Below are 16,809 nucleotides of genomic sequence, written 5' to 3'. Positions count from 1 at the left end.
AAAAAAAAAAAAAAATCAGCCTATAGTACAATAAGAATAATTTGAACTCTAACACATGCTCGTCTTCCCTATCCTGAAAGGTGAGCACCTGTAAACTATTCAGGGGCATTAGGTGAGGTACCTTAGCTTTTGGCCGTTGGACCCTTATTAGTTCCCCTCAGGAATGCACACTAGCCTACATCTGACTAGAATATTGACAGAGAGTGTACCTCAATTTTATTACCTTGAATAAAAGTTCTGGTACTGTACAAGTTTTAGCAAAGGGAGGGCTGAAATAGGTAACTAAATGGAAGCTTTTGGATCATGTGTGGACTTGACTTATCCAGATAATTAATAGCAATGGAATCCTCACTTGACTATCAAGGAAACTGTGGACAAGGTCAAATAGGCTGTGACTAATCCAGACAAAATATTAGCATTTTATCAGTGAGCCACTTATTGCACGTTCGTGCAACAAAATTTGAATATTGGTCATTTATTCAACAAATATTAGTGTACTAGAGATCATGACATATCCTGAAAACCAGTAAAAAAAAAATCCACTATCTTCCTGTTGCTGTTGTTCCCTCTTTACAATATTACACAGAACACCTGGCCAAGTCCAAGGCCTGCCTGAAACTCAATTCATCTTCTTGTTAAGAGACTTGGTTAATTTTACCCTAGTACAAGCATCAGCAAACTAGGATCCCAAGGCCAAACTCTGCCCAATGCCGTTTTTTGTCAATAAAATTATACTGGAACACAGCCACAACTATTGGTTTATATATTATCTATGACTGCTTTCCTGCTCCAGTAGCAGAGTTCCGTACTTATGATAGAGGCTGGATAGCCTGCAAGCCCAAAGTACTATTGGATCCTTCACAGAAAGGGTTTGCTGACCATTGCCCTAAGTTGCATAAATCAAAATCCATCTCTTTGGTAAGTTTCTGCTTCAAGACAGAGTAAGCTCCTGGAAAGCAGAGGATCTTCCTGTATCTTGTGTTGTCATCTAGAACCCTCAAGATGGACAGAATCAAGGTTAAAGCAGACACAGAAAATTAAACACATCCATCCTTCCTTTTTGTTTTCCACAGATGAGTGCCTTGGAGTTACATGGAAGACAGCATTAAACCACTGGTGTTCAGTTACTCTGGCTTCTAATTCCTCAGTGTTCCTATGACTAAGACTTCCAAGACTCAATTTTTGGCCTCTGTCCCTTTGCATATTTATTTCCTGATCTGATGTGGAATTAGAGTTAAATAGGAGCTGTGTGCTTGATTTCCACGTGGCTGGCTCAGCAGGAAACTCCAGGGCAGGTTTTTTTGGCATGGTAAATTCATGTTAGCCTCAACTATGTTAATTTCTAAAGCTGTTTGCTTTGCTCAAATAAATCTTAGAGACAATTTTGCTTTCAGATGCATACCTTTTTATGCACAAGCTATGCATGATAACTCTAGGGCTTCAGAATAAAGATTTTTTAAAAAAAGAAAAGGTATGGTGTTTGCTAAATGGCTTTTGTGTGCCAGGCACTATGCTAGGTGTTTTACATACATTTTCTCATCTCATCTCACTTCCACAAGGACTCCATAAGGAGCCCTGTGACCGCCATTTTACAGATCGGGAGTAAGAGGAAAGCAGATTTGGCTTGTCCATCTTCACAGAGCTGCTAAGTGAAAACCTAGACCTGAATCTTTCCAAATCTGAAACCCATTTTCTTGTCACTTAGTCATATGCTTCACTGACACCCTCATCATCACTCTTCACTTAAGCCACAGAACACACATTCAAACATGAACACAATATTTACAAAGTAAGTCATCTTTCCCCCTCAACTGGCTATCTAAATAAAATATGTCTTTGGTCCTTGGGATATAAATCTGCACCCCACTGTCTCACAAAGCAATCATTAAAGGAAAATAGGGACATTAATAAGGCAAACTTTATATAATACAACAATTACATTAGTAATTAGTAGACAAACATAATTACAAGTAACTTTAACAGGTAAGTGGATTTTTGTTTTGTTTTGTTTTTGTTTTTGTTTTTGGTACTGGGATCAAACTCAGGATCTTGCGCTTGTGAAGCAGGCAGCAGAACCACTGAGCTAAATCCCTGGCTCAAAAGATAAGTAGATTTTGATGACCTATCTAAGGATCTCATTTTACTGCTAAAATGTAGAAGACCAACCACCAACCTGAAGATAAACATGAAGATAAATGTAAGCAACACAGGATACAGTAAAATACATCTATAAGATAAACCCAGGAACTTCATCTACAATTTCTTCACAGTTTATGGAAACATAACCAAATACCTATCTTCTCTAATAAAAACACAAGCATTAACTTTATTATATTATAATAAGTACCGTTACTGTAATTTGGCATTATCATTGTTAGAGTCTATACAGAGAAAAATAGCCAGTGTCACAAGTAAGCATCCTAACATAATTCTAACATTTTACAGCAAGCCAGATAAAATATTATTTAACTTCCTGCTTTATGTGAAATATATCAGTAGCTGAGCTTACAACTTCATACTACTCAGCCCATTACCATCTAGATCTAAAACACTGCCATGTAATTTTCTGAAAATATAAAAGAACTGATTGCATTTTCATCCATGTGAATTCAGATCTCTAATATTTTAAGCTTTCAAAGACAGCTTTCCAGGAATTAGAAAGAACTCTGTGGAGACGATGCATAATCTAATTTGTTTCTTGAAGGATTTGGAGGAAGGCATATTGAGGAACATGTCTACCACCTGTCTTTTCATAAAACTCTCCTTTGTTCAGAAACCTCCAGAGACTTGGTCCCGCTCATGCACCACCCAGTTCAACCAGTTACTTTTTTTTTTTTTTTACTAGTCAGTCAATGTATATTTCTTACTTTTAAAAGACTATTTAATACTTCCTTCTATTAATTGGTGACTTCAGAGAAGCTAATGGGAGAAAAAGTTTACAGTCAATTAAAAGTTTATAGACTAAGACTAGTAGATAAGGAAATTTTCCTACTATAGCAATAATACTTTAAATAATACATGTACTAACATTTCCTACGTTAGTTCTAAAGTTCCTAAAACAATCTTTATCTACTTTTTAAGCATTTAATAACTATTCATAAGATAATTAAAGCAACTGTTCATGAATCTTTATCACTGGAAACCTCAGTAATGCTTACCTGCTGGTGGCTTTATGAAAGGTGGCGGAATTAAAGGTACAATAATGGGCACATTGCCATGATCCTTTGACCCTGCAGGTGAGTCACTGAGTCCATTTCCAGTGGCAAGCCCTGAATACCCTGTGCTTATATTGTATGGTGAAATAACACTGTCCTCAGGTAATTTTGGTTTTGGCAAAGAATTTTCTGTAAAAGAAGGAAAGCATAGTCAACATGACAAAAGAACTTATTTAGTAGACTTTAAACTTTCCCACATAAAAGAATAATGTAACAGAACAAAATTTTTCTTACAAATCCTTGAACAATTTACCAGAATACCACAGTCTAACCTGGAGCTTTTTGGTCTTGCTACCATAAATTTCCAATCAATTCCTTTATATTTGCTCCACTATGATAGCTAATATCCCAGTTGAATCCTGGTGGTGAATTTTAGCACTCTAAATTCCCACAGGAAATTAACCTTTTTCCATGTACAAAGTGATGTATGGCAGACCTTTGCTCTCTGGTTACCAAGCGGAAAGCCTTCACCCAGTATTTTATGTCTCACTATCCTATATACATAGACTATAACATACTCACATGAATCAATAAGAAAGAAGCAGATGATTCAGAAGAAAAGTGCTGTCTGCTGCACTAGGTATTGGTATATTTCATTAAAAATTGAAAATAAAGAAAACATAAATTTTGTGCATTTTCTGTATGCAAACCATTTTTTTAAAAAGCCTCAACCACAGAAAGCAACTTTTTCCTCTCTAATAGCATAACCTGGCACTTTCTCTTTTCCATGTTCCCCAGAGGCAAAGATTATTACCTAGGCCAAGTATTATATGAGCTATTAGTTTATAGAATATAAATTCACAACTTGCATTTTTCATTTACAGTGAAATTGATGACACTACCTTTCTAACATGATGTGTATGATTTCATAGCAAGCTTAACGTAAAATTTGTCACATACATTCAATTCCACATGCCTGTAGGACAGCTCATTTACATTTCCCTGCTTGGCATAAGAAAAAGCACATTCTTAAAAACCAAAAGTAAAATGCTTGAACAAGTAGTAGTTTATACCAATAGATTTTGAATGCAACACAAATACTGATCAAAGTGCCAATGATGATGCACAATTCGTTTTACCAATTTTTATTAAAAGTTTAATTTTAAATTATTAAAATTCCATAAATGAGCTGCTCCTTCACATGTTCCTCCTCTTTTACAAAAAAGTATTGCTCCAGGGCTGGGGATTTAGCTCAGCGGTTCAGTGGCCTGCCTTGCAAGCGCAAGGACCCGAGTTCAATTCCCGGTACCAAAAAGAAAAAAAAAAAAACTATTGATCCAAATTTAGGTTAATAAATTCAGTATTCACCCAGGCTTCTCCCTTAGATATCCGGCTCTGCTACCCACTGGTAGAATTAGTGTAAATTCTGCTCAGCAAATCCTCTGTAATTTCTACTCTTTAGTTGGGCTTTGATGAAAATTCTTACACAATAGTACAGGATGTAACCAGCTACCACTCTCTTACTGCTTTTCTAACCCTATTCAAAAGTGTAGGGTAGGGGAAAAGTGAAAATTTCAAACATAAGGCTTTCTTTCAGAATTTCCACTCATCAAAAAGGAAGTATTCCCAACTAACAGTGAATCTCTCTTGCAGTCTGAAAATGTAAACCTAACACTGCATTTAACAGAAAGTCCCAATCCCTGATAAATGATGATGTATCAAAGGGATAAGGAAACTAAAAGTTAGGAAACAGTATCTCTTTCCATGAATTTATGGGCAGGACTCTGGCATTTAAATTCCTGAGTCCTTGCCTGGGAAGAGATTAAGATATGTCTATTTTTGCTTTATTCTATGCTCTTATATTCTGTAGACTTCTGCTTTATAGGCAAGTGCTACTAGGGATGTACATTTAAATCAACCACAGGCCAAAAATCAACAAAAATGAGTCCCAAAGCAGCTCAATTCTGGCAGGTTGAGATAGTTAATCCTTCTTTGCATGAACAAAGGGACATTAAATGTCATTACCTTTGAGAACAGAAATGTGCTGCCGGCTCTCCCCATCTGTAGGGTAGCTCCTGAATTCAATATCTTCACCATCTTTTAATTCAACCTTATCATAGCCATACCAGCCAAGGAGTTCATTCATGGTGTTTTCTGCAAAGTTCTGAAAGAGAACCACAGGACCTACTTATTTCTATAATCAATAACTATTTTAAAAGAAAGCATAAATTGAACTCTGTTTGCCCAGCCACATTTGATGCCAGTCCTGCCCCACTTCCCCTAGAGTAGCGTTCAGTTTTCAAGTCACGTTCAAAAATTGTAATGCATTTAAATCACAGAATGATGCATCCAATTATGACAGGCCTTCAGACATTTGCAATTTAAAGATAATACCAAAAAAAAGGTATTTGTCAGTTTTACTTACAAATAGGAAGTCCTATTTTAGCATATTCTTCTGCAAAGTCTATACATCCCATATTAATACAAAAATATTGAGAGGTAAAGCAAAAAAAGTAGCTAACAAAAGATTTTGAAAATGAAAACAATCAACCCTTTTTGTGGTTCAGAATAATTTAAATTAGAATTGCTTTCTGACTTAGGTATTGTTTCTTAACATTTATCTCAAATAAAGCAAAATCTCAACAAAGAAATTATTGCTCAAATTCAACTACTTACCATACAGAAAGCTGAATAGATTACAAGGGTTTCCCTTTTTCATTTTCCCCTTTGCAAGAGTATTTTTTTAAGTCCATGCACAATTTGCTTTATACATTTTATTAGTGACAAATTATTTCTCTGTGAATTAAAAGGTCATTATGATTGTCTTCTTATAAGTGACATAAAAATACCAAATAATGTTAAGGTTTCTAGACAGCAGAGATTTTGGATAATATGTGAATTATTTTATGAACTATAAATCAATTTTAAAATGTAAGGTATTATTATTATTATCTTACATATCAAAGTTTGAAAATAATGGGTATAGTTGGACAGATTTAATACCTTATATCAAATGACTATTTTATTAACTTATCAGTTGCTAGATTTGAAAACAAGAGGTAAGACTATGTGTGTTAATGACCATGTGCTTGTACATGCTTTAAATATGTATCTGGCAGGGAATCCTAAGACTCCTAGACTGAGCTAGGAAACCTACATATCCTAACCTCTGTAGTTCAAAGAATCTCTTATTATTCTCCTTAGAAGCTGTAATTTCTGAGTTGCACTGGGATATATAATTTATATACCTGAAATACAGCAACAAAGTTAAGCAAGAGTATGCATAGCCTGAATGTATGGGTTCCATGTTTTCTTGAATTTTATGGCTTTAGATTTCAGCAGGAGTTGCATAAAAAGTAAAAGATATTGCACTAGTGACTCCACAAAAACAAACCTGGCATTTCAAACATCCCTCAGGATCCTACATTTTTTTACTTTAGTACCCACTTAAGCTCTGAGCTCCAACTGGGTCAATCTGTGATGGTATAGTGCACCAGCAATTAAGAAAAAAATCTAGCAAGTCTGATTCAGTCTTACCATTCACAGGGCCAACAGTCAGCTATATCAAGCTTCAGTGAGGCAGTTATTCTCTGTGATGGCTGATAATGTCCACATTAAATAGAAATTCTTTTCATGAATGCACAAAGATGATATGATCGATATGAATAATAAGCTCAGCAACTTCAGGAATAACACTGAAGAGGACTAAGCTAAATGCTGCTCTACTCAATCAAAAGGGATCTCTTTAATGAGGCATCACTCTCCCCCAATACCTAATTTCTTTCACTGAGCTGAGTGCCTGACTGGAGAATGACAGTCCCTATGCACACAAATCGAGGTCCTCCATCAGTGGTCTGGCAGCAGAAATCTCCAAGGATGAAGCTTACACTTTGCATCAAAGAAAAACAATTTTCAATAACATTAAAAGCCAAGTTCAAGCCATCTTATTGGTCTATGCGCTGTTTGCCCCAATCTCTAAGAGAATTGTGTTAACAAAACAGAAAATCTTTTGCATAGTAACTCCTGGCTACCACATCCAGTTTTGTACACCGTTTGTATCAGGAACTACTTTCTCCAGTTCCGTCTAACCTCTGAAGTCACACAAAGGCTACAGATGCATAATTCATGCATGCATCAACCACCCAGCCAATGATATAGATTTATTTGTTTTAGTCCAGCTGCAAATCCATTCAGCCTTTCAGAACGAACCCTAGGGATGGAATCCAGAAGTTTCAGACATTTGGATAAAAGCTAAAACCTCAACTGGATTATTAACACCAAATTCATATTATTTGGGCATCTTAACTGCATCAGTTTAGTTTATGGTTTCTGCTGAAAACTCAGAGCTTTCATGGAACAATCAATATGAACTTGATCTATTCCATGATTTTTGAGTTATAATAAATGTCAGGGAAAATATACTCTAAAACATTCTCTTCCCTGTCACTGAAAATAAAAATAAACACTTTACTTATTTTTTACATTAAATGCAATTAGTGATTGAAAAAAAACATAAAGCAAAGAGCTTATAAAGGCTCAGGCCATAAGTCTCCAACTTTTCACAAAAGGTTCATGGAAGAAAATGAATACCAAAGTTTTTTATAATATAGTTAGAAAAAACAGACTATTACTTCTGTTGTATACAATATGTATCAAGAAACCAAAGAACCCCAAGGAGTAACTAATTTTTAACATTTAAGATAGAATTTGATGATAAATATCATATGGGCTTATTATGGTGCTAAACCAAAGGAAATGAAACAGATTTTTGCATTTATCATCCAAGAATATAACATATTCCAGAAGTGAATTTAGTGTTTATGGCCTATAAGTCAAGTCTTTCTGGTAGAGAATTCCAACAATTATTTTTTCAGTACATTTTTGTATCCTTTAAGAAAGAAAGAATTTTCTATTTTAAAAAAAGTACACCTTTCCTTAGTTGTTTCTTTGTCTTTCTTAAAAGACGAGTACAAGTGATAAGAGTTAAAATGGAGAGAGATTTTTAAGGTAAGGATCTTCACAATAAGACAGGCTCCTATACCAAGGGAAATTGAAATCTGTTTTCCCCCCAAAATTTTTGCCTTTCATTTCTCCTATAGACTTAGGACAGACAAGTGAAACTGAAATGCTCTTAAAAGTCTCTCCCAGCTTTAGGATTCTGTAGAATCAAATAACTTCTACTTATATGAAAAATAAAATACTGTTTGTGAAAAAATTTCATAATTATAGTGATCACACATCATAAATTATACTGAGCAGTCATTATTCAAATATTTATCATCGTATTCAGTATTTTATCACTGTATTCAAATATTTATCATCGCTCTCATAAACCATCAAAATGTGCCAGAAATTTCAATATTTTGGCACCCAAATTACATTTTACAGACTGCCTTTTGCCCCTGGAAGTGACACAAAAATCTCTCATATCATGTGGTCCAATTTAGGTTTGGAAAATAGGTCACTAAAACTATAGTGATAATGTCTAATACTCCAATAGCACTTACAGTTTTTCCACATCCTTTGATTATCTTATTCCTTTCAATAACTCTACATGTTAGGTATTTGCTTTCCACAATAAACTTTTGGTGCACTAATGTGACATCCTCATTTTACAACAAAAAATTAGCATATCATGCAGGTAAAAGACAGGCATGGAAGACCACCCAGGAAAGTAAAAACTAAAATAAATACCTTCTGATTCCTAGTCCAGGCCTCTATCTGCTATAAATTATGTATAGTCCAACATGCCAGCAATTCCAAAGATGCCACATCCCTGAACCATTCAAATGTTGCAAAAAAAAAAATCATATCATATAAGAGAAGTTTGCTACCCATGGCAAGTCTGCCAATCCTAAAACTTCACTTCACTTGCTTTCAGATTTGATTACTGGCCTCCATTCTTCTTAATTATTTGTATTGGAGAAGGGGTGCTTAAAATTCAACTAAAATTAAATCTTTTCATTTTACAGTTTTTTAACATAATATCTGACTCCTTTGTACTTCTAATATTTAATCCCCTTTCCTTTTCCTCACCTCCCCAATTTTTCTCTCTCATCTCACCTTGAGGGTTCCCAATAAAAGAATACAATCTCAACATTTAGTCTGAAAGCCTGCTCTCCTCTTAGAATTAAAAAAATAAATAAATTGAAGGATCACTGAAAGATAATGAAAAAAAGGAAAATTTGCTATTTCTTGACTCTTCCTAAATTCTTTCTGTACCAGAAAAACTTACTTTTGTTGGATCTTAATTCCTAGGACACTAAACACCCTCCTTCTTCTACTAGAAATACTACACAAATGTCAAAGTTCAATCTAAATGATTTTTAATTAAACATTTCACCAGGTAAAGAATAGCTGAATTCAAGGCACTTTGAAAGCAGCAGTAATTACAAATTCTAACAATACTTCTACAACATAGATATTCAAACTCTTTCAAAAGGACTGGTGATTTTATTTACTTTGAAAACACCAAGCAAATTTTAAAACACAGGTAGGTACAACTGATTTTCTTCATACTAAGTCTTAGAACTGAATGTTAATGTGTTTTCAAATCTGGTTACCCAAGACAGTAGGAAGTATTCAAGGAGTTTCCAACCATTTACCCAAATGAGGGACAATCTTGCCCTCCCTCTCCAAAAACATAATTCCATTTTGACTTAAAGTCTCAGTTCTAGCCGGGCATGGAGGCGCATACTTGCTATCCCAGCACTCAGGAGGCTGAGGCAGGAGGATCGCTGTGAGTTTGAGACCAGCCTGGGCTACATAGTGAGTTCCAGGTCGGTCTCAACTACATAGTGAGACCCTGTCTCAAAAAACCAAAAAACCAAAACACAAACAAACAAAAAAGTCTCAGTTCTAGCAAAATATTTCATCTATCCCAAATATTTTAAAATTACTTCATGGCAGAAAATTGTTAATCCACACCAGCCTGGGACATAGTGAGTTCCAGGTCGGTCTCAACTACATAGTGAGACCCTGTCTCAAAAAACCAAAAAACCAAAACACAAACAAACAAAAAAGTCTCAGTTCTAGCAAAATATTTCATCTATCCCAAATATTTTAAAATTACTTCATGGCAGAAAATTGTTAATCCACTTTATGCCTCCCCTAGCACAATATCTGACACTTATACTCAATAAATGTGCTAATTCACTTGGATACATTCAGAAATATTTTTAAAATTATAAATACAGAGAAAAGATCAAAATTCAGGAAAATCTGATTTTAACAATAATCGTGAAAGTTTTAAAAATTATAATATTATTAGTGGGCACTCTCATATTAGCAGGAACTTAAATGGATACAACTTTTAGAAAGGGTACATTTGACTCTATTCATTAAAAGGCTTAAAATGTGCACCATTTGACTTAAAATTTTATTTCGAGGCATTTTATAAACTGTTTTAAGGAAATAGATATAGAAATATGCATATTAAGGAATATTTACCTCCATGTTGCTTTCTTAGAAACAAACTAAATGCCAAACAATAGTAACTTGGTTAAATAAACTACAGTTTAGTTATATGATGGAATATTATTTTGCCACTAAAATATACAGTATAAATTTTAAGTGCCATGAAAAGCTATTAGCAATAAATTGAGTTTTAAAAGGAAATTTAGTACTCTATAAGATCATTTTTGTTTTTGAAAAATTGTATATCACTTACAGAAAAGGGGAATGAAAAGACATACATCAAAATGTTGACAGTAATTATGTCTGGGTGGGAAAATTATAGGCTTTGTTTTTCTTTTTATTTCTGTCACTTATTCTACTATTTCTGCCATGTCTATTATTTTTGTAAAAATAGGAAACTAGTTTTAATCAAAAATTAACACACAGTCTCATCTAGACAACTGTATTAGTCACATTCACAGTCCTAATGAAAATAAAAGGAATCTGTCAGTTGTATTACTTAACTTCAAAACATCCTGACATGTATTATCCAAAAAGTGGAGCATATCAGAAATAATTTAAAAAGAAAGGAAAACTCCCAATCCCAAACAATTTATAGTAGGAGAAACCCTAGTATCTCTGCTAGCTAAAGTTGTGAATAATAGAATGATGGCTATTTTGGAAAATATTTTCTCTCCTTCGCCATCTCCATGTGTTGAGTGGCTTCTGGGATAAATTTCCATTAAGCATCACTGGACTCACTAATAAAGATAAAGAAAATGAATCTGCAGAAGACCGGTGCAGCCTTGTTCAAGTCCTGAAGTGAAAACTGAAGTTGATTAGAAGTTAGTGTCCAGCTGTGTTTATAGGACTGGCCCAGGGCTGAGTCTAAATTGTCTCTTTTAACATAGATCCAGTGGATCAGCTTTACTTTATGGTTAGGCCAAGGAAAAGACCATGAATGAAATTATAAATTATGCACAAAGAAATATTTACAGATTACAAAGTATGTCCACATTCATAATCCCATTGGATCAGATGATATAGTGAGGATAACCCATTCCCCACAGATGACCCATTAGAAAGTCACTCATATGCATGAAATAATAATGACAGCCAGATTCACACTCTTGATGCAGATTTACACATTAAGCCCTGATGTTTTTACCTGAACTACAGTTTTCTAGCTTGAAACCCTTTGAAGATGATTACTGAGCTCCATTTTGGTTCATTCTGCAGCACTGATGTCAGCCACAACAAAATGCCTTTAATGCAGTACTAAGCACAGAGAATATATTATAACACTAATACTCAACTGGAAGAGATCTGAGAAGAAATTCTTATTCTTATTGATATATTCAAAACTGGATGCTTCTATAATTAGCAAATGAAACCAAAACTATGTGGTACCCCATATAAAATTTATGGCATTTTATTGTCTTATTGTGATATAAAGCAATCATGTACTCACATTTTAATTTGCTTCCAAGACATCAACTGTCCTAAAGAGTCAAACAAATGCCACAGAATTGAAAATACTGGCCTTCAACTAACACTGTGGCAAACATGGCAGGTGTACAGCTGTGTGCAGCTGTGTCCTATCACAGCTGCAGAATTGCCCAAAAAACTACCAAGACTTGTTACATTGTTTTTCTGTCTGTTCCTCAAAGCAGAACAGAGTTCTATAGGACTTTGGTTGTATAAGAAATATTAACACACATCAATCTACAGGTTCTATAATATACATTCAACAAATCTCACTCACAACACGCTTTAGTGTCTATTAAGATATTTCAGTTGGAGCTATCAAAAACAAAATACTTTTTTTTTCTCCTTCAACCTTGCAATATCCCTTCCCTTTCAAGAAATTATTCAATAATCTTAATTGAAAGTGTGAATGTGGCAGAATTCCCAGTCCACAAGAGGAAGTTCTAGATTTCAGAGATTTTTATGATCCATCTTTACTACTTCTAATATTGGTTGGGGGTAAAGACCAATAAATAAAAGGGATATTTCTTTAGAGATATAAACAGCTTAGTCACTCTAATGAGACACTAACCCTAGAACTCTCCTTTTTAGAGAGTCACTTGCACTCACTAATATTTGACCTTTGTAGGCCCTGTTTTTTTTTTTACTTTCTTTTAAAAACCGTGTTACCTCTTGTTTCTCTAAGTCTGTCTTTCACACAGGGAGAGCAGGGCTTGGCTTCTCAGAGCAGTGCTTGGCAAGCATAGAGGCAGGAAACACAGAAGGGAATGAGTCTGTCAGACTCATTTTCTTCTAGTTCAAATGTTTATTTCAGATTTGGGAGGAAGTGGAATGGTTCCTTTCCATTTCCTCGTCTCTGGAACCTGTGAGTTGTATAAGGCTTAGAGAATAGTGCTCTAGTGCACATCACACTCAGCAGCTCACAGATGGAGCAAGAGACTTGTCTCAGAGTCCTTCCCCCTGATTTGAATAGAGCAGAATGTATGACTGTTCGAGCTCTCTTAGTATCCTCATTTATAGGTTCAGCTTGGAACCCTGAATAGGACAACTGAAAACAATGATGCCAGCTTAGGGCATCCCATACCTGCTCCAAAGAATAAGGGTCCTATCCCAAATGGCATTAGTTCCTAGCCCTGCCACACTGCACACCTGAGGCTACTTGCTCAGCAAAGAAGACATAATTTGAGAATGCCTTGGGGATCTGGTCCCGAGCCCACTTTCTAAGTTCCTGAGACTTAATTGCATTTGACACCAGAATGGAATTTCAGCAGCAAAACTCAAAATATTCCCATTTATTAATGAGCTAATTTCAGCTTTATATGCACTCATTTTCCAATCCACACACTGCTTTTTCAATTTTTTAAAAAACTTCAATCTATTTATCTTACTGAATTTTGCAATTTGTTTTATTGTGTATGCAATTGACACAGGTCATTTTTAATGCCAAATAGAGACCATCAGAAACCAAACTAGAAAATCCTGTGGTAAGTTTCCTACTAAACTCTAACAGATGTGCCTGCCTCAAACTGTAGGCATCAGGATTGAGCATAATTTTAGGTACAAATTACTTATTGAGAATATTTATAGACAGAAACCTTCTTCACCAAAGGTGAGACCCTGTGACATTTAACAGAGATTATCCTGTAGTTTAGCAATTGATAAAGAAGCCAGACATTGTAAGTAAATTAATTATAGTTTGTTTAGGAAAGTTTCCAGGACAGAGTGCTTGATATAATCATGTTGGCTTTGTCAAAGAGTTTTAAAATGATAAAAATCTGGCTCATTCTCTCTATTCATAGTTTAGATTTTTTGAGTTCTATTATTGTTTAGTAGCTGTTGATCATAGTTCACTAAGATCTATGTGTACAAAATAAACATCCTTAAGTATAGCAATATTTAAGCATATAATTATACTTACACATTCACTAGCACAAACTAGTTTCTATATCTACTATGTTCTAGATGAACTCCTGAAACCAATTAACCCTTCCATATGTGGGATTTCCCTCCTGACATCCATTTATTATGACACATGTGAGCTAACAGTATATCAGAGACTTATTACATTAGATACAACACAATATTCACTTTAGAAACCAAAAGTAGATAAAATGCAAACTGCACTGCCATCTGATCTTTAAAATCCTATTAATCACTAGTTGAATAAGCACACTTTTTGTAAGTACAGTAAAATAACCAGTTCTCTTTTTTTAACCAAGAAAAGTCAAAATGAAAGGAAAAAGATAAAGAAACATCATAAAGGTCATAATGAAACAAACATTTCTACTTGAAGATATTTTTACTGAAGTACAGCATAAGCAAGCTATGCCAAGTCATATATTTTTCACACACAAAATTATATTGTATCAAATTTAAGTTGGTTACAACTGCCATGTACATTATACCAGTGATAACGAAAATGTAACTCAATATCTGATCTAGTGAAACAGCAACCAACATTAGCTCCCAGCCACATGAAGACAATCTCCAATGCCATTACTGGTGTCAGCTAAATCTCAGCCAGTTTGTCTTCTCCAGCCATTTTTAAGTAAATATGTGACTATCTCAATTAGGAAACCTTGAAGGAAGTCTGTGAGATGAGACAATTTTGTTGCTCTTTCTCAGTACCCTGCATTTGCTGTACTTAAAATAGACACTTGTACCAATGTCCTTTCTATTACCCGAAGGAGAAAAAAAAAAAATCACATACACACCAGTCTCTTTTCTTTGAGCTCACAGAGAAGCAACTTGATCCAACCAGTGTTGAAACCTGAGTAGGTCACTGTACACCACGATAAAATTCCCTAATCCCTCAGCCAAATCTCCCTAAGGGGGCCTCCTCCTGATCCTCCGCTTCCCAGGCTGACTTTTCCATTCGCTCTCTCCTCTTTCCCCCTTTCATTTCCCCTACCTTCAAGCCTTGATATGTGATCCAAGGAGGGGGCTCAGGTTTCCGTTTTTACAGCTTAGGCCATGCTAGCTGTATACATTCCTTTCTTTTTGGCCAGGCAGTGATTACTTACCAGGGCTTAGTTTACACTGGTCCAGATGAAAGCCGTTGAGAAGGCAAACACAGCCAGGCAGCTCCAGCAGCACCGATATGAAGCTGCACAAGGCCACATTGTGTTCCCGGTGACATTTTGTTGCACACATCTTTATACAGGGCAACCAACTTGTTATGTTACTCTACCCTTCACATTTAGGGGAGCTGGAGGGATAATAGTGCCCAGAGGTTAAGGGAGGGGTTTTGTTGCTGTGATTATTCATATTAAAAGCAGAAAATATTAATGAGTTCAAAATAACCCTTTGACTTTGAGGAACCACTTTTTAACTAAGAATTTTTGGTGCTATTATATTACAGGAAAGCCTACAAAACAATTCCACTAGACACGCTGGCTTGTGCATGGACATGACTGAAAATTTTGGCCAGCGATCTCCCACATTGTTCCAAACCCTAGAGAAAATACTAATCCTACAGGCAACTGAATCATTTGCTGTGCAAAACTTCACTTTTAAAGCTACTCTGAATTGAAATGATGAAGATTAAAAATTCAAGTAGTAGATGGTGATTTGGGAAGAAAGAGAACATTTTAAAGAGGAAATTCTGTACAGTAAGGTTAATTCCATACTTAGTCCTGCACATTGGCTAAAAATTGTGTAATTTTTCCCCTTCAGACAATGTTGTTTTTGTTTCTTCCTCACCAGTTCAGACAAACATCTGTTATACTGTAGAAGGACAACTATCTCCCAAACCACGGAGTGCGCCTAGAGCCAAAGTCAACAACCCGAGCCCCAAGCATCGAGCACAGTCAGCCTTTATATCCAGCCGGGATAACATTTCACATGTTTTGATTAAAATTAGCTAATTTGTAATTCTAGAACCTATGAAACTTAAAAGCTGCCATCCATATAGATCACATTAGACAGCGTTTTAAAGGGTCAGAACATGCTGTGATTTCCTAGGGGCCTTCACCTCTCTCCTCTTCCCCTAGTCCCAATTTAAAACAAAATGGAAAAGTAATCTGGAAACTAAGAAGGATGGGCAAGTGAGAAAGAATGGTTATTGCAGATTAAATTCCAACCTCATAAAAAGAAAACAACTTCTATTTGTCTCTTTACCCCCTTTCTCTTTTTTAACTGTCCATCATTGCAATCAATAGTGGTTTATTACAAGAAATGGCATTGATTTCCAAGGCAAATCTTGCTTATTTCTTCTTTGGACGGATACTGCATCATCATGCTTGCAGGAACTCAATTCTTCATCCCGAAATAAAACCCTAATCCCAAAACTTAGACTACTACTGATATTTCCGGGAGGAAGAAAAAGCCGCGCATATGTACCTAATATGTACACACGAGGGTGTATATGCGTGTGCCCGCTTCCAATCATGGCTTTCACACAAGGCATTCTCATTGAATATATTTGTTCTCATCAAAAAGTCGTCAAGACGCAATAAATCAACTTAGTTGCCTATCATTTTTACCCAGTTTGTCTTTTAAATATAAACTTAACCAAATCTGACAGTGTCCTGAAGGATTCTATGCAGAAGACTGCAAAACACAAACTTGCTACTTTTTTGGTAACTCACAGTAAGAAAAAGCCGATGAATAAAAAATTTTCTTAAAATCACAAGAGAATCAACACAAAATTCCTCGCTTTAAGGAAAAGCTCCAACTCCGGAGAAAATGAGGAAGAGGGGGCGAAGAGGGGGCTCTGGAGCTGAACTGTGTTCTTATGCAACCGCTTCTGCGCGAACAGCTGGAGCGCGGC

General features: G+C 35.5%; 1 protein-coding gene across 1 annotated transcript in view; it reads right to left on the bottom strand.

Annotated features, from left to right (window-relative positions):
- Sobp (sine oculis binding protein homolog) overlaps positions 1-16,809 on the bottom strand; it is a 151,220-nt gene that overhangs the window by 133,405 nt on the left and 1,006 nt on the right. The window contains exons 2-3 of the mRNA XM_010635334.1: positions 5,181-5,319; positions 3,159-3,344 (exon numbers count right to left, since the gene is read on the bottom strand). Coding sequence (XP_010633636.1) covers positions 3,159-3,344; positions 5,181-5,319 — 325 coding nt within the window. The remainder of the gene's footprint in view (positions 1-3,158; positions 3,345-5,180; positions 5,320-16,809) is intronic.

The sequence above is a fragment of the Fukomys damarensis genome, unplaced genomic scaffold (assembly GCF_012274545.1).
Source record: "Fukomys damarensis isolate Sample0158 unplaced genomic scaffold, DMR_v1.0_HiC HiC_scaffold_14, whole genome shotgun sequence".
NCBI lineage: Eukaryota > Metazoa > Chordata > Mammalia > Rodentia > Bathyergidae > Fukomys > Fukomys damarensis.
Note: the sequence above shows the minus strand (reverse complement) of the source record. Positions and strands in the feature narration are given on the sequence as shown.